Source organism: Saccostrea cucullata, unplaced genomic scaffold (genome assembly GCF_032062105.1).
Source record: "Saccostrea cucullata isolate Sc308-1 unplaced genomic scaffold, CSIRO_AGI_Scuc_v1 ctg575, whole genome shotgun sequence".
Lineage (NCBI taxonomy): Eukaryota > Metazoa > Mollusca > Bivalvia > Ostreida > Ostreidae > Saccostrea > Saccostrea cuccullata.
Window position 1 is genome coordinate 106,295 of NW_026932050.1, and position 26,801 is coordinate 133,095.

At 34.0% G+C, this 26,801-nt stretch overlaps 1 protein-coding gene across 1 annotated transcript; it reads right to left on the reverse strand.

The window, feature by feature from the left end:
* Positions 1-9,518: 9,518 nt before the first annotated feature.
* On the reverse strand, positions 9,519-17,290 carry LOC134234367 (uncharacterized). The gene is made up of 5 exons (XM_062716428.1): positions 16,760-17,290; positions 14,142-14,274; positions 12,983-13,119; positions 12,187-12,361; positions 9,519-10,781 (listed from the first exon to the last, which is right to left on the reverse strand). Exons 1-5 carry the CDS (start codon positions 17,171-17,173, stop codon positions 10,516-10,518), a joined length of 1,125 nt encoding a protein of 374 aa, XP_062572412.1. The 5' UTR covers positions 17,174-17,290; the 3' UTR covers positions 9,519-10,515.
* Positions 17,291-26,801: the final 9,511 nt, after the last annotated feature.

A 26,801-nucleotide genomic window follows, 5' to 3' on the forward strand; every position in this document is an offset into this window, starting at 1 on the left:
AGTAAAAGTCAAAATTTGATGCCCTTCACCCACATAAGGTGACGTCTCCATATAAGTGAAATATTCTCGAGTGGGACGTTAAACAATATACAATCAATCAATCAATCAATCTCTCATACAGAGAAGTTACCAGATACTGTGGAGGGATTCAGATTTACACCTACCTCTATACTCGGGACTCAGATATCTAAAATTACGTTTTATTTTAAATGGAGGAAATCTAGAAGAAACTAAAGCCTTTAAAGAGGCTGGGGGGTGGCAGCCATTTTCAGACTATTTCGATCTCCTTTAAAAGAAGAGCTCCATATAAAGATATTCAAAAATGATCAAATTTTAAAGCTAAAATGTATGGTTTTTTTCTTTGCTAAATGATAGTTAACAGCTTAAGATACCGTACCTAAAAAATTAGTTAAATCTGGTGGTTAATTTGTGATTAATTTGTTGACCCTCGAGACTCCTTAAGGTGTAAAGATTGTGTTGTCTCTGTATACATTAAATCTACCGCGTACATCTTAATTATCAATTCTTGGAATTTTTTATCACGTATTTTTATAAAGATGAAAATAACGAACAATGCCACTAATCGTGTAAAAATACCAAACAAAAACAAGGCAAAAGCACGTATACCCCTAGAAACGCTTGAGAAGGGATCAGGTGCCCTGGAGGAGCGAGGTTCCCGAATTGATTGGTCACTCACACGCCGTGAATTTGAATTCAATTCTATTTTCCAACCGGAGTTATTTGTCAAGTACTTTTAGAATTAAGTCAGATGTTGTAGACATATTGGAAAACGAAAAATAAAATATGTCAAACAGTAGACTAGAGAAGCATAAAGCTTAAACTCCCTAAAGCATTAGGTTAACCAATATCTTATCAATCCGAAAACTCTCTATATTTTTTTTTTTCAATTTATTTGCAATACTGTGCAAACCGAAAAAAAAGAGTATCTTTAACTTGCTTATTATAAGAACTGATGCTTTGATAGATTTTTTTTTTGGGGGGGGGGGTTAACACAGTTATTGATCTGATCTACATTTTTCGCCGTAATAATTGTACTTGAAATTAAAACTTCTAAACTAAACCGCCTATTCCACCATATGGAATTCTTTTGGCGACATTTAAACTAGTCCTTTGAGTAAAATTTATACAAGTACACAAAATGTAATTATCATATTGCTGTATGCATGTATTATCCTTTCGACATTGTACTTCATCTGAACGAAAAGGTTGGGGGTGGGGGGCTAAAGTTTTTAAGCTCTGTTTCTATTCTATTTTTACATTGAATAAAATCTAATTCAGGTTTACACACTGCAAATTATTTATCAATGGACTCGTTGCGAAAATAATGAATGTAGCCCCTGATCATGATAAATTGACTTTCAAAGTTATTTTTCGAGACTGCCATAAACAAATGACAAACGCAATTAGCTATAAATATGACCATTGCCTGATCTCATTTAAAATTACAATGAAAGAAGAGCAGGAGGGGGCAATAAGACCGAGACACGCGAAATCTCCATACGCTGGTAGTGGGTTCATCGGGTGCAGTCTACAGAGAAGAAAACAAGACGGGAGTCCCCAGAGACCAATTCCTAAAAAGCTAAAGGTCGTAAAGGAATCTTACACAATGTCTGTATAAATTACGTCATCAGTGAACGGTAAGCTAGAGCTGCATCTCATCTAAAAGTAACGAAAAGACATCGTTTTTTGCGTTTATTTGCATATTAAAATCCTAACAACAAATTTTGCCGATTATTATTATTTGAATATTAATTTACTACATTAGGGTGTTTGGTTTTGATAAAATTCTCTACAAACAACAGTGATTCTGCTTTTTTAGGGATCTGCAAAAATATTTTCCTTAAAAATTGTATTAAAGTTTATCTTTTTATATTTAAATTTTCCCGCCTCAAGGGAAATCAATCTTGAAAAATATATATTTATTCACTACGGGACATGGAGACTAGTCCTTCGTCGCAGATCGTTTTTATGAAACGAGGCCCCGTGTTGTAGAAGGCGCGGGCACGAAAGAATGGCCTTGAGTACTGAGTATATAGGTCAAACAAAATGCAGCCCTCCGCCGGCAAAAAATCCATATGAGTGAAAAAAAAATGAGAGGGGCGTTAGAGAACAAATACAATCAATTCTGCTAGATTCAGTCACTGGTTTGTAAGAGCAATTATACTGTAGCAGATTAAGGTAAAATATGTGTATACATGCAGGGCCTTTCAAAAGATCAAACCGTTCACGGTAGCTCGGTAGATAGAGCGTTCGCTCCATGATCGGAAGGTTGCGAGTACGAATCTCGGCCGCGACAGACCTTAGTGGATAAGCAACTCTTCCTCCGCCATGCGCTCGGCACCTTAAAGTGAAAGTTGCGGGTCCTTCGAATGAGACCATGAAACCGCGGCCCCGTATCATGACGGACGTTAGCATGATAAAGATGTCTCACTGCTCAATGACCCTGAGTGTCGAGTAAAGGACAAAATTTGAAGCCCTTCACCGGTAAATTATGACGTCCATTATTGAGTAGAGGTGACGGGACGTAAAACAACATACAATCAAACAACCAATCAAAAGCTAGACCAATTTAAAAGGATTAATTTTGTGAATTTAAGTGATTCTATTATAATATGCAATTTTATAGAAGATTGAAAGAAAAATTTCCATGGCTCTGGCGTAAAAACCAAGAGGCTTCAATTGAAGTCTATAACTGGTCTATAAAATTTTAAAAGTAGATTATTTTTTAAAACTGAATAAAATATTTTTATTTAGACGTTGAATACATGATTTTTGGTCTACATAAATTTACATGGTTTAGCAATGTTAAAAATTACGAATTTAACTTTATCAACGACAGAAGAAAATTGGACTGCAAGTCACCATGATCAATAATACGTTATTATTTGACGGATGAAAAAAAGCTAGATTAACGTTCTATTGAGAGAAAAAAACGCACAAAATGAAGAACATTTCCTCGGGGGCATTTTTGCTTTTATTGCACCTAATAGATTCTTGCGCATAAGTCAGTATAATTTTTAATGAATGAACAATATCTTCGGCTCTGAAGGGTTTATGAAACCGACAAATAAATGCCATGGAAATATTTTTCGGCTAGAACAGTAATGAGAAATTGCATAACATAGAAGCGATTTTCAACCGTTGTTTTCTTCTTGCATTATTCCCCCGAGTTGCAGTCGCGCCGTTTGGCGACAATTTTTATTGGGTGTGGGAAACACGAATGACCTTTTCCATGTTAATATAATAAATGACTTTGTTGTTCTTGAGCAGAATAATTTAAAGATATTCTTTTGTAAACATTTTATTCCCCATCTTGGCACGACCCTATCCCAAGGGGGGTCATAATTTTGAACAAACATGAATCTACAGTAACACTACATGTATATGAGTATGCGGCGAAGCAAACAATATCACTCGCTTTATAACATATATTTTTAAAAAAACTACACTACCCCAGAAGAAAATACAAATTTTAATCTAATCTGCATCATTTTGTAATGCGCTTACAATTGTTCATTTACAGGCAATGATTTTCTTCTCCGATTTACGATGAGTAAGCACGATATTTTTTAATTAGAAAAACCAATATTTTTTACCTCTATACTTAAATTTCTCCGATGTGGGTTGCAAATGCGGAAGTTTTCTAACTAAAATTTCCTTTTTCTTTTCTTTTTAATTATGTTACGCTATCAGCGGTGATTTAATGCTATATAGGAAAGAAAAAAAAATAACCTAATATACTTAAACAGTGTATCACATTTTAAATAAGGTTCAGCAGACCCATATTTGCATTTTTCTCAAACCATAGCAAAGAAAAAAAAAAAACTGCTGAACGCATACAACACCCTGGGCTTTACAGAAAAGGAAAGAAAATGGTAATTTACATTCACAATGCTAACAATTTTACCATGCCTTGCAATATATGACAGAAGTGATCTTTTAAAATTGACATTTATAAGCTTTAAGGCCAAAACGATTTTTTTTTTGCTCGTCAGACCCGCGTGCTCTCTATTTAAGCAATAAGAGCTTAAATTACCCCAACCCGGGAAAATATGTGTGCTTATTTCTTTTCTATCCCCCATATCTTCGTATTTTGAATCTGTCTATTCTACTATTAAGAAAAAAGTTGATACATAATTGTCCGCTAAAATTTTCCATGTGTCCGCCTAAAAAGTGTGCCTTCGAAAAAAAAAAAAAAAGGATGAATAATATGTAAGAGTCGTCCACCGACTCGTACAAGAAATAAAATATTGGTGTGGCCTAAACGAAAAATATTATTTTTCTCAATAGGAGTTATCTCTCTTATCAGGGGGACAGTGAACCTTAATGACACAGATATTCCCAATGGAAGTATCAAATTGTAAATGTAATTTTAATTAAAATACATGTGTACAATAAATAAAATGCTGTATCCTTCAACTGCTGATCCGCAACTCTCAGTTCTATGATGATAGTAAATATTCAAATTCAATTTTAAAATTGAATATTTTTTCTTTCAATTTAATTGATTGCCTAATCTTGGTTTCTGTGAGCATTAATTTAAATATAAACAACTCATTGTGTTTTTAAATATTTTTAATTAATTTAATGCAAATTAATAAAATTAGAAAATAATTGCATACATTGTTGTTAAAACACCGGTATAGATTTGAACATAATATACATTTTTTCTTGTAAAATCACATACATTTTTAAGGCCCATTTTTCAGGGTTTGAAGAAAAAACATAATTATTGGGTTTGTGGGTAATTTAATTTAGTGAATGATGAATTATTGAGTTGTTTTATACGTGAAATATTACATTTCGTGGAGGATATATTTCTGTGAATCTCTTCATATCTTAAAACCCTGAAAATTAAATGCCACAAAAACTAGATGATTATACGGTGTAAGAGTTTTGGCAATATCAGGATCGTAAAACATCAATACTGATTCATACATGTATTTACAATATCAGTAACATAATATGTGAATCATTAACACCCCCTACAGATCACAGACTATGGAACGCCACAACTGTCTTAAGGGTACAAAATATACATCATGGTGTCAAATCGATATAACATTAAGTCTACCTTTTATATCATTAAGTCTGTTTTATATATTATGTAGTACAAAAAACACATCATAACGTCAATTTAATATAACATTTAGTCTATACTTTATATCATTAAGTCCTTTTTAAATAACATGTAGTCTATTTTTTATATCATTAAGTCCAATTTATATAACATGTTGTACAGAAGTTATAATATGCTGTCAAATTAAAATAACACATAGTCGGATAAGTATAACAATAAGTCAATTCTTTATGCAAGTCTATCTTTTACTGTCACTAAGTCCTTTTTATATAATATGTTGTCCATTCTTTATATCATTAAGTCCAATTTATATAACATGTAGTTCATTCTTTATATCATTAAGTCCAATATTTATAACATGTAGTTCATTCTTTATATCATTAAGTCCAATTTATATAACATGTAGTCTATTTTTTATATCATTAAGTCCAATTTATAAAACATGTAGTCTATTTTTTATATCATTAAGTCCAGTTTATATAACATGTAGTTCATTCTTTATATCATTAAGTCCAATTTATATAACATGTAGTCTATTTTTTATATCATTAAGTCCAATTTATATAACATGTAGTTCATCCTTTATATCATTAAGTCCAATTTATATAACATGTAGTCTATTTTTTATATCATTAAGTTCAATTTATAAAACATGTAGTCTATTCCTTATATCATTAAGTCCAATTTAAATAACATGTAGTCTATTTTTTATATCATTAAGTCCAATTTATATAACATGTAATACAGAAGTTTTTTTAGGCCATCAAATTAAAATACTTAATACATCTCCAAATAACATGCAGCCAAAAGCTTATTTCTTTTAGTCAAAACTTAACATCACTACGTCGGTTTCGTACAATATGTAGTCTAAAAGTATTTGTTTTTTGTGAAATCAACGTATAATAGGTTATTGTATACTTCATACAGTTTTATATTAACAGGATACTCGAATACGTTTTGTTAAGTCACTTTCAGGCAATATGTAGATCAATTTCCCGCTAAAAAATGCAAACACATGTGTATGACTTTGTTCATTTGAAAACAGTAAAAGGCAAGTTTTGGTGAAATGGACGAAATCCTGAGAAGACTGGGTCTGGAAGACCATGTAGTGAGTTTTCAAGAGCAAAATATTTCTCCTGATATTGTGGGTTTACTGTCATCCCAGGAAATGCATTGTCTTGGTATTAACAACAAAGCAGATATGGTTAAACTCCGAAATGAATGCATCACCTATGGTTTTCACACACCCGAGCGGAAGCATATTGGTAGTGGTACAACAGAATTTGTGATACCAGAAAGTATATTGCAAAACCTGAGTAATGATGGGTTTTCTATAGCAGAAATTGCTAGACTTCTTTCTATATCTGAAAGTACTGTATATCGCAGAATGCGAAAATTTGGAATATCAAAACAAAATTTTTCAGAAATGGACGATGATGAACTAGACGTACATGTTAGTAAGGCATCTGAAAATTTTCCGCACTGTGGAGAGAACATTTTGGGTCAAATACTAAAACAAAAATCTGTTAATGTACAGCGATGGAGACTTAGAGAAAGCCTACATCGTGTCAACGCAGTAGGTGTAAGGGACAGAAGAAAAGGCCGTTTAAAGCGTAGAGTGTATGATGTGAAAGGGCCTAACCATCTGTGGCATGTTGATACTAACCATAAACTTATTCGTTGGCATTTAGTCATCGCTGGGGGCATAGATGGGTTTAGCCGAATGGTTATTTACTTGAGATGTCTGGACAATAATAAAGCCGATACTCTTTTAGAATGCTTTCGTGATGGCGTTTCTCGTTTTGGACTACCAGTTAGAGTACGTTCAGACAAAGGTTTGGAAAATTCAGCTATAGCAGATTACATGATCTCTAACAGAGGGCTGGGTAAAGGAAGCATGCTAACGGGAAAAAGTGTACATAACCAGAGAATTGAACGTCTCTGGAGAGACGTTTATACCGGTGTCCTTGCTTTCTTCTATAAATTATTCTATCACATGGAGGACAACGAAATATTAGATCCACTGGACGATCTACATATTGCAGCTCTCCATTATGTATTTGTTCCACAAATAAACGAGAAGCTGAAAATCTGGGAAAAGGCCTGGGCTACACACAGAATGAGAACAACAAAATCATCCCCACATTGTTTATGGGTTGCAGGACAAATTCAAAATCCTACAGGTATAGATTTTGTTGATGTCAATTATGGAACAGAAGGATTTCTTCTGGAAGCTGACAACAATGATGAAAACGTTAACGAGAGACCGATAATTCCTTCTATATCTAGTGCCATCATCACCGCAGGGTGCAAGCAACAGTTGGATAATGAAGTCCAAATATCAGAGAACTCTTCAAATTTTTTGATTGAAATGTACACAAAATCTCTCCAAATTATAAAGAATCATCAGGAAATTAACCATATTCAATAAACCTTTTATGCAAAGCTAACGGGTTCAAATTTTTAACTCTGTAATTCGATATGTACATACGTGCAAGGGGTGATCAAAAAGTTCGCGAACTAAATGAATAACTTCCGTAAGGGAAACAATATTTGATTTCAGTGTTGATTATATTTAAATTTAAATTAATCCTCTCCGATTTTAATGCACATCGGTCACCGTTCTGCTCTTGAGCGAATTACGTCATATAGGCGACCACATGACCGCCTCCGTAGCGTTTTGTCACAAAAGTTGAAAGATTTTCCGAGTTTTATAATTCTTTCAATGCAAGTTAATTTTTATAACAAGAAGAGTTTTTTGTCAAAAATGGCCATATCTCGGCAACAGAATGGGTGGATAAGAATATCCTTTCCAAAAATAAGCATGGCGATCATCAAAACCCAAATTTTTTGACTCGGGAGAGACGTTTATTTGAGGTAGACAGAGAATGGGTGCCTCCTTTTATCATATCTATTAATATGTTTAAAATCTAAAGTAAACAATATGTTAGGTACTAGTAAATGATATTAATGTTATTGTAGAAATATTCAACTATTTTTCAAAGTGTAGATTTGAGGTCAGAGTTGGAATTTTGAACCCGTTGGCTTTCCATTTATTCCAACCAGTGTACAAAATAAAACATTTTCTGAGATTTTATTCATTTTTAAAGACAAATCAGTGGTTTGAAATTAATTTGTGCTTGCAATATAATGTAAAAAAAAAAAAAAAAGCGTAATCAAAAAAAAAAAAATCATAAAATTTAATATATTATCTGTATGTAATTACAAACATAGAATATTCTACATAACATGAAATGAAACTTTTTAACAAGACAATTTAACATGAAATGTGCAGACAAATATGAACATTGGGTCCATAACAAGAAGCTTATGGCCTAAACAGTCACCCAAACATAATACATTCCAGACAGGCAGTGCATGATCCATAGAATAACTAGTACATTAAATGCACAGTAGTTTATTGTTATGATGCAATGATAGGAAGATAAATGATCTGAACATTATTCTGGATAATGTAAAATTTTGGTAGGGGTGTGGGGTAGGATTAAAAATAATAGAAATTGATGTCAATAAGAGTTATCTATCTAATCAGAGTATCGATGAAACTTAAAATTCAGCAAAATACAAATAAAAATGAGGTCAGGGTCACAGGTAAGTAAAAGGTCAAAAGTTTTTGATTCAGTTGAATGCCTCTCATCAATACTCAGTATCTATGAAATTTGATAAAAATATCTTGAATATTTTCTTTGCAACTGAACTTTGAAATGAGCTTAACGCAAAGCACGATGAAAAGTTTTTGACGGACACACATAAACAAATGACAACTTACAACAAGAGCAGCCCGAGTGACTCGGGTGACCAAAGAATGGATGTTTTGATTACATTTCACAAAATGTTGAATATCTCATACCTAGTGACTAAAGTACAAAATCAAAATCACTTTTTTTCATAATTAAAATAGATATGAATTCAAATATATGTAGTTGCATACCAAAATGAAAATCTCCCCTAGATAATGGTTAAAAAATCAAATGCATACTATAATTTCAATGCATCAGAATGTAATTCTACACAAACCAAGTACCAGTAAATACATGTACACTTTCTATAAAAAATAACAAGATTTAAATTCAGTGAATTTATGTCCCATTTTGAACATGGTAGCCTGTCAAAGATTTTCAAAACAGCAGGTGGAGATAGCATGAAAAATGAATTTACTCATTGTTTTTGCAGTAGCCATGAAAAAAGGTATTTCAATATAAGACTAGTAAAAAGCAAGTGTAGTAATGCACAAGATGAAATTGTCATAGGATGGTAGTCCATTGTACCATCCTTTTAAAAGACATACAAATGTAATTATATGGTGGAGGCTAGTGCTTTACCACTTTGACAGAATTTTTAATGCATTCAGTGCTTTACCACTTTGACAGAATTTTTGAGTTTGTGACATTGGCTTTAAATCTTTTAGCATCAGAATAAAAAGATTTCATACAATAACTTAATTACATGCAAAACCTCATAAAGTTTTGATATGACATGAAAACAGAAGAAATTCAGATACCATGTAATAAAAAAAAATATGATAAATTGTTTAAGTCTGCAAAACTACATGGTCTGTGACTCAAAAGTACATATATATGTCTAAAATCAACATTACATGTTACAAAATTATGGTTTATGTCATACATGTAACATCAGCATAATAGGGGTATATGAGGCTATGAAGAATACCATGTCAAACATGCAATACCATTTCGAACATGCTATACCATGAAGAATACCATGTCAATGGCTATTGATCTTAAACTGAAAACGAGGCTACCTAGCTAAATGTAGCATAATTCATGTAAAAATGAGACACCCAAAGGGAATTTAATTTATATCATAATTAATAATAATAATAAAATTTTAACGTATTTTTCAATTTAGTGGTCATACCTTTTAAAATATGATTTTTTTTTACTTAAAAGCCTTGTTAACATAGCCTAACAATGAAAGCTGAGCTTTTCACTTGACACTCAAATTTTGGTTTAGCATCGGTAATACATGCATGTATTGTAAAGTACCTCTGAACATAAAGCATATACCCATTGTTAAAACTGAAAATGGAAAAAAAAAACAAATTTGGAAAAATTTTACAACAATCTCAACATTACTAAAAATGGATTGGTTTTACTTCAGTACATTGTATATTATTATCAATTCTTGAACCTTGACAAAATGTCTCTGGTTGAAAATTGTAATCAAACTGTAATCAATCACATATATACATTTGTTTAAAGAAACCCTTCAGACTGTCTGAACTTTTTATTTTTTGACTTACTGACCATATAGTAGATGATATTTCTACAAATTTGGAGACAAATTTAAAACAAGAGGCCCATGAACCAGACAAAAACTGTTTTTGCAAGGTAATAATTAATGAATGGCTTGCAATAAAAATTGGTAAAAAATTACCGCAAACCATAATAAGAATTTAAGAATGCGTAATCATACAAAGCAAACAGCTCTTTATCTTCTGGAAGATTTGTATCAATGCTTGGCTTTGGTCGTGGTAGTTGGAGAGAGTTGATACATGTGTTTGCTGTTGGAATAAATGAATTAATTACTTCTGGAAACTGAATAGTAGGTGGTATTTGAAACCCTAAGACTGGCTCTTCTTCAGCTCCAGTTACAAATTGTAAAATGTTCCCTATGGATAAGTGTTCTCTTCGACCACCTGCAAAAAATTAAATAACATTGGGATTTATCATACTTGTACATGTATATTGTTGCTCATAGAAAAATTAAAATCAAATTTATCCTTTTCACTTCACAGAATTTGCTTCTTATAAAAGCATGAAGTTTTTGCAAAAAAAAAAATTCAAAACACATTCATTATTCTCCATTTGTGCAGTCCGTTCATTTGCAATTCCCCCAGTGGTTTATTAAATTTATCTATGTAATTTATGTTATAGATATGCCCCAAGATGCACCAACTGAAACAAGAGGCCCATGGACCACATCGCTCATCTGAGCACAATTAGGCCAATTCAGTATTTTATGAGTGGTATCAACCAATCCCTAAAGGGAGGGGGCATGAACTGAACAAACTTAAATCTTATGACACTACCTGTGGATGCTTACATATAACTAGAAACTATAATTGTTTATGAAATTTGATCATAATTTCTTGAATAGTGATGCAGTTGAAGTGCTTAGCAGCTTACATAAGTATGTATCAGCATATGAAGTTTGACACTAATTTAGGTCATTTTAGGAAAAGTGAGTTCAAGGTCAAGGTAAAATGTTGAAATAGTTGAATAGCTCTCATCAGTATGTATCAACATACGAAATTTGATAAAAATATCTGAAATGATTTCTTTAAAACTGAGCTAAACACTAATTTATGACAAGAGGCCTATGGGCCACATCGCTCACATGAGAAGCTTTGCATGACAATGCTAGTGCTATTCTTAACCAGATTTTTTCCCTTGTGACCTACTGTGACCCATTGTACCCCACAGATCATAGTTTGGACAATTTAAAATCTACAATATCCCAGGATGCATTCATATAAATTTCAGCTATTCTGGCCCAGTGGTTCTTGAGAAGATTTTCAAAGATTTTCCCTACATATCTCTATGTTAAACTTTTATTCCCTATTGTGGCCCCGTCCAACACAGGAGGGGGGGGGGTCATGATTTGAACAATTCAGAATCTACTCTACCCCAGGATGCTTCCACATAAGTTTCAGCTTTTCTGGCCCAGTGGTTCTTGAGAAGATTTTTTAAAACATGCCACCAAATTTTCATAAATTCCCAATTATCTCCCTTTGAATGAGGGTGTGGCCCTTCAATCGTGAATCCCCTTCACTCAAGAATGCTTTGTGGCAAGTTTGGTTGAAATTGGCCCAGTGGTTCTTGAGAAGAAGTTGAAAATGTGAAAAGTTTACAGACAGACGGACGCAGGACAAAATGTAATCAGAAAAGCTCACTCGAGCCTTTTGAAAAATAAAATCCACCTGTCTCAAGCATGATCGATTTTGCAAATATGGATGAGAAACTAAATAAATATGATTTTTTGTGTGTCTAGAAATTTCTGTGTTTCTAATTTAATACAATTTTATGGACTTTAAATCTTACTTGCAACTTCTCGTAAATAACGGACAAATGCAGCATAAACTTTCTTCTCCACTTCAATGTTGTTGCTGCCCTCTAATGAAAACTGAGGTTTCAAAAGTGTTGTAAGCATCCTGAATGTCAATGGTGTAGAATGTCTTTGGAAAAGGTAAAGAAAACTTGGAAGCTGCATACCAATCTGGAAAAAATAAACAACAGATCAAAGATGTAAAAAAACGTACAACTTCACTTTTTAAAGTTTGTTTTACTGTCCTCCTTTTAGGGATTTACTATTATAACCAATTTTGTACAGAATTATGTTATTAACATTTTTCTCAAGTGACAAGAAATGTTTTAGAAACATCTATGCCCCTATGAGGCAATATTGGGTCAACTTTTTTTGATACAGCACTGAGCATTGTGTACTATGAGGATAAAAACATTGGCAATTTTGACCTTTTCAATTATTTGAGACTCAGAGCTTAGAATTATCAATAATATCTTGCTTGTGCATTTATTTTCTTGCAATATTTATTTTTCCTATAGTGCCACATTCTATGCATTTACCTAATTAAATATCAAAACATTGACGGTTTCTACGATATGTTATGTGATATGTCCTTTCTGTCATGTCTAGTCTTTAAAGATGATTGAAACTAAATAATTACCAGTACATTACCGTACATGACAATTAGAACTGTAAAATATTCTTATAAACTAGAAATCATGTATTACAGGAACTAATTTTATTTCAATAAGAATATTAATTAGTCATATGGAATAAAAGTTTGCTTCTGCTGGATTCATTAAAAAAAATTACTGTATACAATCCCAATGTCTCAAGTCCTTTTCTCAAACTTGTGATGCATGGATGGTCCATGGAATCAGAAAATATCTTCTGGATTATCTCTGGCTCTAGGAAAGTTGGAATTTGGCCATTTTGTAGAATACTTAAAGCTGAAATACAGCAAAAACATTTCCATCAACCTGCATTTTAACTTCAAAATCTACATATACATCCTGCATCATAATACTAGTACATAAAACATATAATTATGACACTTGTTCAGCTACAAGCATAAAGATTTCCCTCTATTTGTCACATTAATATTACCACTCTTCCTATTGGGAATCAATTATTTGAATTTATTCTGTTCTTGTTTTTTTTTTTTTTTTAATTTTAAGAATTGTCCAGATTAAATAATCTCTCCAGTGCAAAGTTCTTTTGTTAAACCAGATGTGTTGACACAAATGCCCCTGCAGGCAGACAGAATTTCAAATGCCATATTTCTAAATTTGTATGAAGGTTAAAAAGGATTATAAACTGTTAAAAATCATCAGACCAGGACAAAATTTAAACTTGACCTGCAAATTCCTATTCATATGTTACATTAAGTTTAATGTGTGCAACTGTTGCCATGGTGGGGGCATAAAAAATAAATTAGGATGCGAATTTACTTTAAATTACATGTACATATTTCAAAGTATGATATATATGGTACATTTAACTACAGTGAAGAGTATTGATTGTGTATTGTTTAAAGTCCCTCTCGAGAATTTTTCACTCAAATGGAGACGCCACCAATTGCCGGTGGTGAGCTGCAAATTTTGTCCTATACTCGGCACTCAGGGCAATTGAGCAGGGAGGGACCTTTTTAATGCCAGCACCTACTGCTACACGGGACTTCGTTTTATACAGTCTCATCCAAAGGACCGCTCTCCACAGCAGTGGGATTTGAACCTTCAACATAAGGATTGACTCCTTACTTTGCGACTCTACAGCAGATGATCTAACCACTGTGCCATGCGGTCATGGAAGTATGAACTATTTGGCTGATAGTAAATTGCCTGACACAGCTCTTTGCTTAAGGGCAACTAAAATTGACTAAAATTCTTCATAAAAAGTACCAAGTATTGAAGTATGCAAAGATGATGATTACAAGGTATACCGAGAGTCAAATTTAATAATTAATACAAACCAAAGGTCTTTCCGATAACTTCGTAATCTTCACAGATTAATTCTCGGAGTCCCTTATCAAAATATTTTTCTTTAATTGACTTTAACATTAAACGAAAGAACTCTTTCCGGGGTCCACCATAGTCTACAGCCGTCTGAAACAAACAGTAACACTGTATTTAATTACATAATTAAAAACAAGAGGCCCAGGGGCCACATCGCTCACCTGAGCACATCAGCTAGGAAAAAGCACATTATTCAGATCAGAAGTTCACTGAAGGGGGGGGGGGTCATGAGAGGGCTTGAATTCTAATACTACTTGAGAATGCATCCGTATCAATACTGCATATATATAACTTCTTGAGAAAAAGATTTTTAAAGATTGATCGGCCATTGTGGCCCCACCCTACCTATCTGAGGATGATCCAACATGAGTTTTATCTTTCTTGTCCCAATTGTTCTTGAGAAGAAGATTTCTAAAGATTTTTCCTATATATTTCTATGTAAAACTTTGATTAGCCATTGTAGCCCATCCTAACCCCTGGCCCAGAGGTCATGATTTGAACATTACTTGAATCTACACTACCTGAGGATGATTCAACAGAACATTTAAATGAGAAGAGTACTAGTCTGCTAAGTTAAAAATATCATTAAAAATGTAACATCTTCGGATTAACTCCTCTCAAAAATTGATTAGACTGATTCAGCGATTGTTTAGCAAGGTACTAAGTATTCCAGCAGCATTTTTTACTTATCTACCCTTATAAATTCTACAATGATCAATCTTGCATTGTATTCAATATCACCTGTGAAAGAGTTCCGCTAAGTTAAGTAATTGTGATATCAAGTATTCATTGTTACAGTAAGCATGCTTTTTACCTCATCTAGCTGACACCTGAACTGGGAGCATCAATTCACCTGTCTTGTATCAAATGTATCAAGACTTCTGAGCAAAGGCTTAGAACATTCTGTTCTACTTATATGCACAATATATTCCTGTAGTGGTTACCAATGAGGTTGGTGTCTAAAGCAGTGAGCTTAAATTACTCTAAAATCTTGTAATTTAATAATTTTGCTGTTCTCATTTACCATGTTTACTCCAGTCCATGAACCTGGGTGTAACATTAACTAGAGGTACTGTGAGCAATGAGCTCATTATTGATACCCCCACCTCCCATATGGTTATAACTGATGACAAAGTCCATGTTTTGCTGTGGCCGGGAAACCCAAAATATGAATCGGATCAAAAAGTAAAATAGGAGGTCACAATGGCAATACGTAATAAAGATTCTGTGAAAGTTTCATTAAATTTCCTTCAGTGGAATGAGAGGAGTTGTGGATAAAAGACGGGTACCCCAAAGCATAACAGACGGACGGACATACCGATTTCTATAAACAGTAATACTCTCCCACTTTTCAAGCAGGGGGTATAATAATTATATTCAGATAAACAATTTCTTCTTGCCTAAGGTGACCTTAAGTTAAGTGTTCAATTCAACAGGAGAAAATTTACTCATATGTGAAAGTTGAGTGTAACTGTGTCTAGTCTAGCCAACAAAATGCAAATTTAGCATTCAAAAGAATAAAAATACCTTTATGCCCCCCCCCCATTCCCCCGGACTAATCCAAATACATCTTTACTATTTTAAGGCCAGCAATAAATAAATTATATGTTTGATGTACTCCAGCTGACCTATCAAAATTGCCCCCGTTTTAAATATTTTTTTTTCATGTTTTTTTTTCTTGGGGGGGGGGGGGTTAAGGGAAACAGAGATTGTTTCAATTTAAAGAAGTTTTGTAATTTGAACATTCAAATTTTTTTTATAACTATATATATATTATAACTGTCTTATCCAGTATATCATGAAAGTTAACATCAATAAATCTGAAGTCTTATGACAATTTTCAAATTTTTATGGGCCCGGATCGATAGATCCGAGGCGTATATTGTTTTTGTCCTGTCTGTCTGTCTGTTTGTTTGTTTGTCCCCAAACTTTAACCTTCGCCATAACTTTTGAAGCATGAAAGGTAGAAACTTCATATTTGATATGCATACTTCACTAATGAGGTGCTTTCAATTGACACTAATATTCATGATCTTGTGACCTTGAATGTGACCTATATGCTAAAAATAGCTTTTCTGTCTGCAAACTTTAACCTTTGCCATAACTTTTGAACCATAAAAGATAGAGACTTCATATTTAGTATGCATACTACACAAATAAAGTTCTTTCAAATGACACCAAGGTCAATGACCTGGTGACCTTGACTGTGACCTATATGCTAAAAATAGTGGTTTTGTAACTTTCACCATAACTTTTGAACCATAAAAGATAGAGACTTCATATTTGGTGTGCATACTCCACTAATCAAGTTCTTTCCAATGACTTCAAGGTCAATGACCTGGTAACCTTGACTGTGACCTATGCAAGTATGCTTAAAATAGCCTTTTAGATTTTTGTTGCCACCGGGCGCATTGTGTTTCACAAACACATCTTGTTTGATACTGCAAAAAAAACCTGTCTACCTACCCACCTTGAGAAATATTAATGTGGGTTGGAGTACATCAAACAAAAGTATTTTTAATGATTGCCTAGCGCATTTAACAACACAATACACAACCATTAGTGCATTACCAACCTCATCATAAAATTGTACTTCTAGAGTTTTTCGGACATCACTGATTGCTTTGATTTCATCAAAACCAGTCTCCAACAGATGTGTTCTGTCAATTAAAATAAAGTTTGTATCACCCTCAGAATTCTGTGTTACATCAATCACTTCCAAAGGCCGTCCTGTGACCATTTCTTTCTGTACTTTGCGTAAAATTTCTACCGGATCTGCGATATTTTGTACCTTACAAAACTCAATAATTCTGCTGGTCACATCTGAAACTGTTTCAACATTTTGCACAGATACAGGCAAAACTTCAGTCACAGCTAGATCGCTGATGTGGTTACTTTCTACAGTGTTTTCTAACAACAATTCCTGGTCTTGAAAAATAACAACTTCCTCAACATGCATTTCCTGAGAGCTTGCTATGTTAGTCTGCATGGTTTGTGGAAGAATGTTAATATTCAAAATGTCTGTTGTTTGCACATCATTTTCTGTGTCAGCTTCCGAACATGTTTCTGTGTGTTTCCTCAGTTCTCGTAGCAAGAATTTCCTTCCACATGTTACACATTTCTCTTCTAAACTTGATTCACTAGACTTCTCATGAGGATGTTCTATAGAAGCAGTGGAAAGATCTTTTTGGATTGGCCTTATATAAATCGTTGATTGGGGATTAACATTTTTCTGCAGTTCTTTTGCTGACCATGCGCAGTTTATCAAAGTTAACTCTCTGTAATTTTGGGCACTTCTCAGTAGTTCAAAGCCACCCCCCTCAGCTAATTTTGGAAATCCTACAATTTCCCCTTCTTCATTTAATTCTTGCGAAATAAGTTTTGCTGCTAATTCATTTTCATCATCTGATTTTTTTAAAACAATTTTTTTCTTACCAAGTCCAGCTTTATTCAAAGTTTCTTTTTCCAATGCATTTGGAACAAATTTTTGGCCTGTATGTGCCAGACATAAAAAAATCATGGTTATAAACTTGTCTTTTTGGCGCATCTTTTTCCCGGCTTTAGTACCTGCAGTGCGAGAGTAAGGACTGAATAGTCGGGCTCGTTCGTTTCTGGTACTTATAGCGGTATGCTCTGTGACCGTTGTTTTCCCATGCACAAGTTTTTTTAACTTGTGGCGTAATCCGATCGTTTCAACGCCAAGTCTTTTCAGTTCTTCATCTGAGAGTACCTCTATCATCTCAATTGAAATGTTTTCTCTTTCAAAATTGGGATAGGCGCTCGGTATCCCTAGCTCCATCAGACATTCCCGCAGGCCATTCATCTTGCTTTTAGAACCGTTTTGGCGCGAAAATTTCCGAATGAACACATTCGGAACTCAACATAATGTAAGAGTTCGTCATAACGATACGCTGTACTGACTTAACGTTTTCACTTTTGGACACCATGCCATATTTTAATGACTTGATGATATATATTTTGACAATATCGCAGTTTATTTTGACTGTATATTATGAAGATCAGACAATGTAATACATTGTTTTGACATATTTTTGTGCCTTTTCACTACATATTGTATGAATAGTACTACATATTATATGAACTGCACTTAATTATATAAAGAACGGACAACATGTTATATAAATTGGACTTAATGATATAAAAAATAGACTACATGTTTTATAAATTGGACTTAATGATATAAAGAACGGACTACATATTATATAAAGTGAACTTAATGATATACAGAACGGACAACATGTTATATTAATTGGACTCAATGATATAAAGTATATACGGAATGGACTACATGTTATATTAATTGGACTTAATGATATAAATTGAAACTTTTTTGCAAATGAGGAAAGAATTTGGAAGAATGAATCTAGAACCGAGCGCACTTTTTTTTGCGCAATAAATATACAGTCTTTTTTTTATTGGGTGGCACTGTAGCTCTCCGGTCTATCAATATGTATATTTTTCGGAGAGCTACAGTTCTGCAGCTGTAATCATTGCAAACAATATCTCCACTTTGTAACTCTCTTGTTACAGAATAGACGTCCCTAACAATATGTTAGACATTATGTGGCAAAAAATAAAAGTGAAGTCTTTAGCTTGTTTAGATTCCAGATATCACTTTCACAATTACTTGAAACATTAGAATGCATATAAGTAAATCTGAAGAATCCATTACTGATATACTTCGAATAATGAACAGTACTGACCAGACGCAATTTGACAGAAAGCAGTCACAGAGCACTGCTTTCTGGGACTGCTTTCTGTCAGGTTGGGTCCGGTCAGTACTGTAATTGCAAATTTAAGCCCCCCTCCCAAAAAAAAAAAATGGGCATTCGGCTCGTCTTACATGTATCCCCTCCCAGGATTAAAAAAAAATCTTTTTCTCAAAAACAAATGGTCAAGATCAGCTGAAACTTACGAGAAAGTATCCTGGAGTGGTGAAGATTCTACATCTTCCAAATTATGAACCTTAATATTTTGTTGTCGTTTAAGACGATTAACCATGCAGTCCACTCTTCTCTTTTTACAACAAGTGCCCCTACAGATTCACAAAGTCCTACATCGTCTCAAGCCGTGGTTCGGAGTCCGCTCTCTCCTAGACGGCCAGACTGGGAGAGGATCATACATTTTGGCCGTGGTCTGCGACGATGTGTAGCCTATAGGACATCTTCTTGTGAAAATAGTTCTTTTATTTCATAAATTACAATACGATCCCTGAAAGCAATCATTTATTACATGTATCTTGAAATCAAAGGGGTAAAAACTATTTATTTTGAAATTTTCAATATTTTTCATGCAAAATGTTGTTTGAGCAAATTCATTAATTTTTTTTTATTCTTCAAGGTTTTTACACAGCTGTCAGATTTACACTAAAGGTGGCTGTGATCACTTCAGCTCACTAAATGATATACAAGTACATGTATACTAGTATCCCCACCTCCAATATAATTATATGGCAAAATCCATGTATTGTTCTCAGAGTGAACCCTCGGAGGGGTCCCTCGTATTATATTCTGAACCAGAAGTCTCTGTCGAGACTGTAGCTCTACTGGTTTGAATTTATAACAAAGGAGGAGAAAAAGAAGCCTTTGCCATCAGACCAAAACTGTAGAAGGAGTAGCTTTTTAAAGGAATTTCACAGGCATTTCTATTTTTAGTAACCATGGCAACACCGTTCATCAAAATCAAAATCTGATGCATTATTCTATGTATCTTAATGTAGACTACTTGTGTGCCAAGTTATATTGAAATCAGATCATAACTGTAGGAGGAATAGCATTTTAAAGGAATTTCACAGAAATTCTAAAATGTAGGAGGAGTAGCATTTTGAAAAATTGTTTACAGACAGACGGACAGACAGACAGACAGACGGACGACGGACACCTTACTATCGCATAAGCTTTTCTGGTCTCTGACCAGTAGAGCTAAAAATTAAGCTTTAGAGGATTTGTTGGAATGGACTGTGTGTCATGGACATATTCTTATCAAGAAACCGATGAACTTCTAATGGATTTAATGTTAATGCATGCGTTTTATTCAACAACGAATTACTATTTTATAAAAGTTTAAGAAATATTGAATTTTTAATTTTTAAAGACAAATTTGGTGTAGACAAATTTAAAAGATAAACCAAATGAATGCTCTTTAATATTAAATGCTTTTTTAGCGGACAGTATATAGGGAACTTATACTGCCTCGCTAATGAGTTAGCTTTTCAAGTGATGCGGTAGAGTTTCTCTCTATTTCAGGCAAGTTAAGCAGTGGCGAGTCTGTTTAACCCTTGGATGGGTGACCGCTTCACGTTACACTTTTGTCTAAATTCTCATGTAACTAGTTTGTTGGAGTGCACCAACACAGTTTTGTGGGGTGGGTGGGGTGTTTTTTTTGTTTGTTTGTGTTGCCATGACAACAGGTGCACAGCTATCCCCCCCCCCCGCACACACACTTTTATTACAAAGATAGACATAATATAGGCACTGAAAACTATGGCTGACCTTTTTTGTTGGTTAAGCCCCACCCCCTCCCCCCATGTTCAATATGCCCCTTTCAATCTGCCTCCTATGCGGGATAATGCCTATATACTTTGTCAGAATATTCCTTTAAATGTTATTGTTTGAAGGTTTTTTTTTAGATATAGAAGCTTTTCTCTTATCTTACTGTGATTTCCATGGTGACTCGTAATTTGAGTAAAAATTATAGTTTTGTTGGTCAAATATCATTTTCACATAACCATGTAAACAAGTGTAAAAGGTTTTTTAAAGTGGCAATAACTTGTTACCAATCCCTTTGTATGAAATATACAATAAAATAAAACAACAATCCTCTTCTATTTTATTTACAGATTTTTTCCTTAAATCTCCAATCTGGAATGCCAGGGACGTAGCATCCAGGGGGCGGGGGTGGGGGGTGGGGTGGCCCCTCACTTTTTTTCCCAACATAACCTTTACTATAGTAAATATTCATAGATGGGATGGTTCTCTCTCCCCCCCCCCCCCCCCCCCACTTCATAACCATAGTATAGTGAAAGCAAGGATTGTAAGGAAAAAATTTGAGGTGATAGTAAGTTGGCTTTAAAAAAGTTGCCCCCCACCCACCCCCCCCCGAAATAGGATTTTCGAGTTTAAGCAACTTTTATGTTTGTTTGTTTGTTTTTTTTTTTGCTTGTCAATTTTTCCAGGTAAGTGAACAAAAAATTTTTCTCAGGTTGCTCCCCACACTTCAAAAACGATGCTACTTGCCTGAATGCTAATTTAAGAATTTCAACAAGGTTCCAACTTTCAATTTTTTTTTAATTTTTTTCTTTTTTGCATTTTCATTAAGATTATTCTATTAGTATTTTATAACGCCTTGAAGACTACAAACGGAGATCAGAATTACTATGTTTATTAATGACTTGATTTCTTTTTTCCAACCATATGAATCAAAACGTTGTACATTTGTCTGATGTTAAACTAATAAAGGATAAATATTTCCATTTCTACATTTTTTCTCTGTGATAAATCTTTAAAAGTTACTGGAGTTAATTTCTTGATAATTCTACCAGAATATATATTAGGCAGGTCAGTATGTCATGAGCTAAAAGGCCTACTATGCTTGCAAATCTTGCGCGCATCTGTTTCTGAGTCTGACACTACACAGCAAACTTTTAACTCGAAAACAACTTATTTGGATATAAATAATTTGTTTCATTTTCTTCAAAAAATACAAAAATAAAAATCATATTAAATAATTAAGAGCTAATGTTGACCTTTCAATGCTGAAACCAATGTTTAAAAAGGTTGACTCAGAGACCTATAGAAAAAGTTGTGGCATTCCTTCTTAAATTAGAAACTTTTTTTCTATTTCAAAAATTAGATGCATATCAATTTAAAAGAATTTATAATATGAAATTCATTTAAAGTCTGTTAACGTTCTCTTTAATAGCCATTAGACTTTGAATTACAATCAGAACATTGTACATCTTGATCCAATTCAGCTTTGATACAAATAGGACCACGATATTGAGATACTGGTATATCACCACTTGACATTGGAGGACTGCAGATTTGAACTTCATTATATACTGGGCACCCAGTGCCTGGCCTGAAGGAATGTTCTTTAAGGTGTTTCCACACTCACAATTTCATAGGTTCAAATAAAAAAAACTGCATTTATTTTCTTTTTATATACTTTAAACTTTCCAATTATTGCAAAAAATTTATAGGTCACCATATTATTTATTAAAGGTGCAAATCATAAATAAACAGAAGTGTATGTCAACATAAAAAATCGTACATTTTTTGTAAACTGTATTATGAAAAATATGTAAGAACTGGTTAAAATGCATAATTCTGATGCTTAGTGTCGCTATATACTTCCTACTAAAAAGATACCTTTGAATTGTGAATACCAGGGAAACTATTTCACAATAAAGCAAATGCCAGAATGAAAAGACCTTAAAAGGAGTTATTGCCCTTGTGAACATTTTTTAAATATTGAATCATTGATTAAATATAGAAAAAAAATTCATTTTCAAAATTTTTTAACTTTACAATACATGTACTTATCATTACACCTATTGTAAAGCATTCTTCAAGAGGTATTGTTCTATTATGTATGAATTTAAACTAATTACAGTTTTTGCAAAAACCTATGACATCATTGGAGGGTGGAATTACCTTAATTTACTGGTATGTCTCTTGGGGGATACCCCAGATTCAAACCTGAGACATTTTTAGGAACAAGTCCTAGTACTCAGACACAACTCTACAACAAATGATCCAACCACTGTGCCATGCTGCTCCTATGTATAAAGGCCTATTAGTTTCTTAGGCATTTCATGAGAGACAAGAAATGTCCATATCAAAAATTTATAGAACTAATAACAAATTCATCAACATATTTATTTACATAAAAAAAACCTATTGCAACAGATAATTACAGCTCTGACATATAAATGATGGAAATAAATTGAACATACACAAAACCCTGGAATACAAAAGCACCTGAAAACGAAGCCTAAGGTGGATGTACCCCATGAGCAAGGCTGATTATTGACTTGCAACAAAAGCAAGTTATAATGAAAAAGTGTAGATATACGAGGGTTGTCCCAAAAAGTCGTAGGTCAGATGCAGTATACAAAGCATAAGACTACCAACATATAAAGCATAAGGCTACCAACATACAAAGCACAAGATTACCAGCATACAAAGCATAAGGCACAAGTATAAAAAGCATAAGGCTCCCAGTATTAAAAGCATAAGGCAACCAGTAAACAAAGCATTAAGATCACCAGTATACAAAACAAGGCTACCGGTATACAAAGCAATTAAGGCTACCAGTATACAAAGCATAAGGCTACCAGCATACAAAGCATAAAGATACCAGTAAACAAAGCATAAGGCTTCCAGCATACAAAGCATAAAGATACTAGCATACAAAGCATAAGATTACCAGCATACAAAGCATAAGGCTACCAGCAGATTCATCTTTCCTGGCTCAGTGGTTCTGGAGAAGAAGATTTTTCAAGATTTTTCCTATATATTCCTATGTGAAACTTGGGTCGGCCATTTTGGCCCCACCCTTGCCCCAGGGGTCATGATTTGAACAAACTTCAATCTACACTACCTGAGGATGATTCCACATGAGTTTCATCTTTCCTGGCTCAGTGGTTCTGGAGAAGAAGATTTTTCAAGATTTTTCCTATATATTCATATTTAAAACTTGGGTTGGCCATTTTGGCCCCACTCTTGCCCCGGGGGTCATGATTTGAACAAACTTGAATCTAGGCTACCTGAGGATGATTCCACATGAGTTTCATCTTTCCTGGCAAAGTGGTTCAGGAGAAGAAGATTTTTCAAGATTTTTCCTATATTCCTATGTAAAACTTGGGTCGGCCATTTTGGCCCCACCCTTCTTCCAGAGGGTCATGATTTGAACAAACTTGAATCTACACTACCTGAGGATGATTCCACATGAGTTTCATCTTTCCTGGCCCAGCGGTTCTGGAGAAGAAGATTTTTTAAAAATGCCATAAATTTTTAACAAATTCATGATTATCTCCCCTTGGAAAAGGGTGTGGCCCTTCATTTGTACAAAGTTGAATCCCCTTCACCCAAGGATACTTTGTTCCAAGTTTGGATGAAATTGGCCCAGTGGTTCTTGAGAAGAAGATGAAAATGTGAAAAGTTTACGACGACAACGACAGACATCGGACAAATTTTGATCAGAATAGCTCACTTGAGCCTTCGGCTCAGGTGAGCTAAAAAGTGGAGATCTAGTTTATACCGACATCAAAAATAGAACTGTGCCCTTACCAAACTGATATGTTTGCTTGCAGCAAGTCTGCTGCAAGCTTGCAGCAAACAAAATTGTTCGCAGGAAGAAAAATTTTCTTGTTCGCAGATGGTTGCCGCTAGCTGCGATCTTGCGGCAAACATTGCAGCAATTCTGCAAGCTTGCAGCAGATTCGCAGGAACCCAACATGTTTGCAGGAACATTGCAAGAAACATACACACCAATTTAATGTTCACAGCAAGTTCACAGGAAACTTTTCACTATTCAAACGTTTGCAGGAAGTTCGCAAGAACAGTAAACAAGTCAAATCAGCCAATGAAACGCAGAATGTACTAGGTCAACACAAAACTAGCCATTTTGAAATGTTGGAATTGAAGTTGTACACGTTTCAGTATTTTGTTTGGAATATACATCGTTTTGAATGATTAAAAGTGCCAAACTCTGGATGTAGGTGTTCAATCCATCAATGATATCTAATTGGTAAGAAATGATTTTGATTTATTTTGATATTTGAAATAATATTTCTTAAAAGCATGTTTGAGTAACTGGTGTAAATGCTAGGTCAAATCTAAATCTGTCTCTATGAAATTCAGTCCTCTTTTTGATATCACATATGTATACTTTTTAAAAGTATTAATAGACCCAAATCAGTTAAATGTTATCAAATTAATTAGTAAATGTGTAATCACAAAAATATTCATTAAAAATTATTATATACAGTATAAAGTTCTTAAAGTTCTGTTCGTATAAAAAGCTTTAATTGCACTTTAATTTTAAAAAGGTATGAAAACTTTGTCTAGGAATGTAAAGAGGGTCTATCATAACTTCATAAAATTGCATCATTTCAGAAACGTGGTGGATTTTCTCTAAACTAAACAGATTTAGATCAGGACAAAGGCTTTCTGTGAACTTGCTGCTTGTACAAAGGAATGTGCCAAAACCATAAGGAAATTGTTTGCTGCAAGTTAGCAGCAATGTTTGCTGCAAGCTTGCTGCAATGTTTGCGGCAGGCTTGCAGCAATGTTTGCCGCAAGCTTGCAGCAATGTTTGTGGCAGGCTTGCAGCAAATGTTTGCCGCAAGCTTGCAGCAATGTTTCCTTATTTGGAAAATCCAATGTTTGCTGCAGACTTGCAGCAAACCTCATTTGCATGGTAAAATGTTTGCAGCAAGCTTGCTGCAGACTTGCCGCTAACTTGCTGCAAACACCAAGGCTTTGTATAGACTGTCATGCTTTCTTTGGATACATGGCCGCAAGCTTGCAGCAATGTCTGCTGCAAGCTTGCAGCAATGTTTGCCGCAGACTTGCAGCAAATATTTGCAGGAAGGCAATATTTTCGGTAAAGGTGAACATTGTAAAGAATGAGAAGATAGAGGAGGTGATCAGATTACAGAACTGGAGACTTAATGGTGTCTGTAGTACCTCCTCTTGTGACCTCCTGGTTATCAAAGGGCTAATGGTACTTTGCGGAACGAAACGGAACGGAACGGAACCAGTTGTGGGGCACCCTAGGGGGGGATATGAATATATTATATATGATAAAAAATATCTCTTATCTGGTACAGATATATAACTTTATTACAAACCTGGATACCTGTGTGTATACAGGGAGCCAAGCAAAAGTGGTGGTCAAGTGTCTGAAACTAGATTCAGGTACATGAAATAAAATGTCTATAAGTGATGAATTATTTTGTCCTTACAGTTTTTGATCTGACTGTGTCAATAGTGACCATGTGAAGTTTTGAATGAGAGACGTAGACCTATCATTAATGTAAAAAATTATTAAGGGCTTTTCCTTCAAAATTTACTGTCAATCAGCTTATTATCAAAAGAATATCCTTTATGTGCCGTCTAAACGTAAAGAGAGTTTGCTTTCCAGTATGACAAAAAATCTTGGTCCGTTTTTGGAAAAACCAAAATACCAATATCCGTGTGGGTATAGTATTTAGCCAATAAAACACAGTTAAGTTGGAAAAAATGATACACATATGTCAAGCATTTTTTTTATTCATTTCATATCATCTTTTTATTTATTAAAAATTAAATTTAGCTTAAAAAATATAAAATAGCCAGAATGTAATTCATGACCATTCATATATCCAGCATAATAAAAGGATTTTTGCAGAAGTAATTCATCCATCATATATCCAGCATAATAAAGCATATTTTTTACCTTTCAAACTTCTTGAAAAGTTTTGTCTTTATAAAGTTATGTATACAAATACAATTTTAGGCCTTATGTTGATCAGGAAAACGTAAATACCATCTACTAGTATCTTCAACTAAATTGATATGCAAAATAAGTTTAACATAGATCTTAAAACG

What these genes read in the sequence shown, in the direction of transcription:
- LOC134234367 (XM_062716428.1), bottom strand. Translation starts at nt 17,173, where the DNA reads ATGCAGACTAACATAGCAAGCTCTCAGGAAATGCATGTTGAGGAAGTT. An exon ending in AGACATTGGGATTGTATACA is followed by an intron (nt 12,362 to 12,982) that starts GTAATTTTTTTT and finishes TATTTTTTCCAG; the next exon opens with ATTGGTATGCAGCTTCCAAG. An exon ending in TTATTTACGAGAAGTTGCAA is followed by an intron (nt 10,782 to 12,186) that starts GTAAGATTTAAA and finishes AATTTTTTGCAG; the next exon opens with GTGGTCGAAGAGAACACTTA.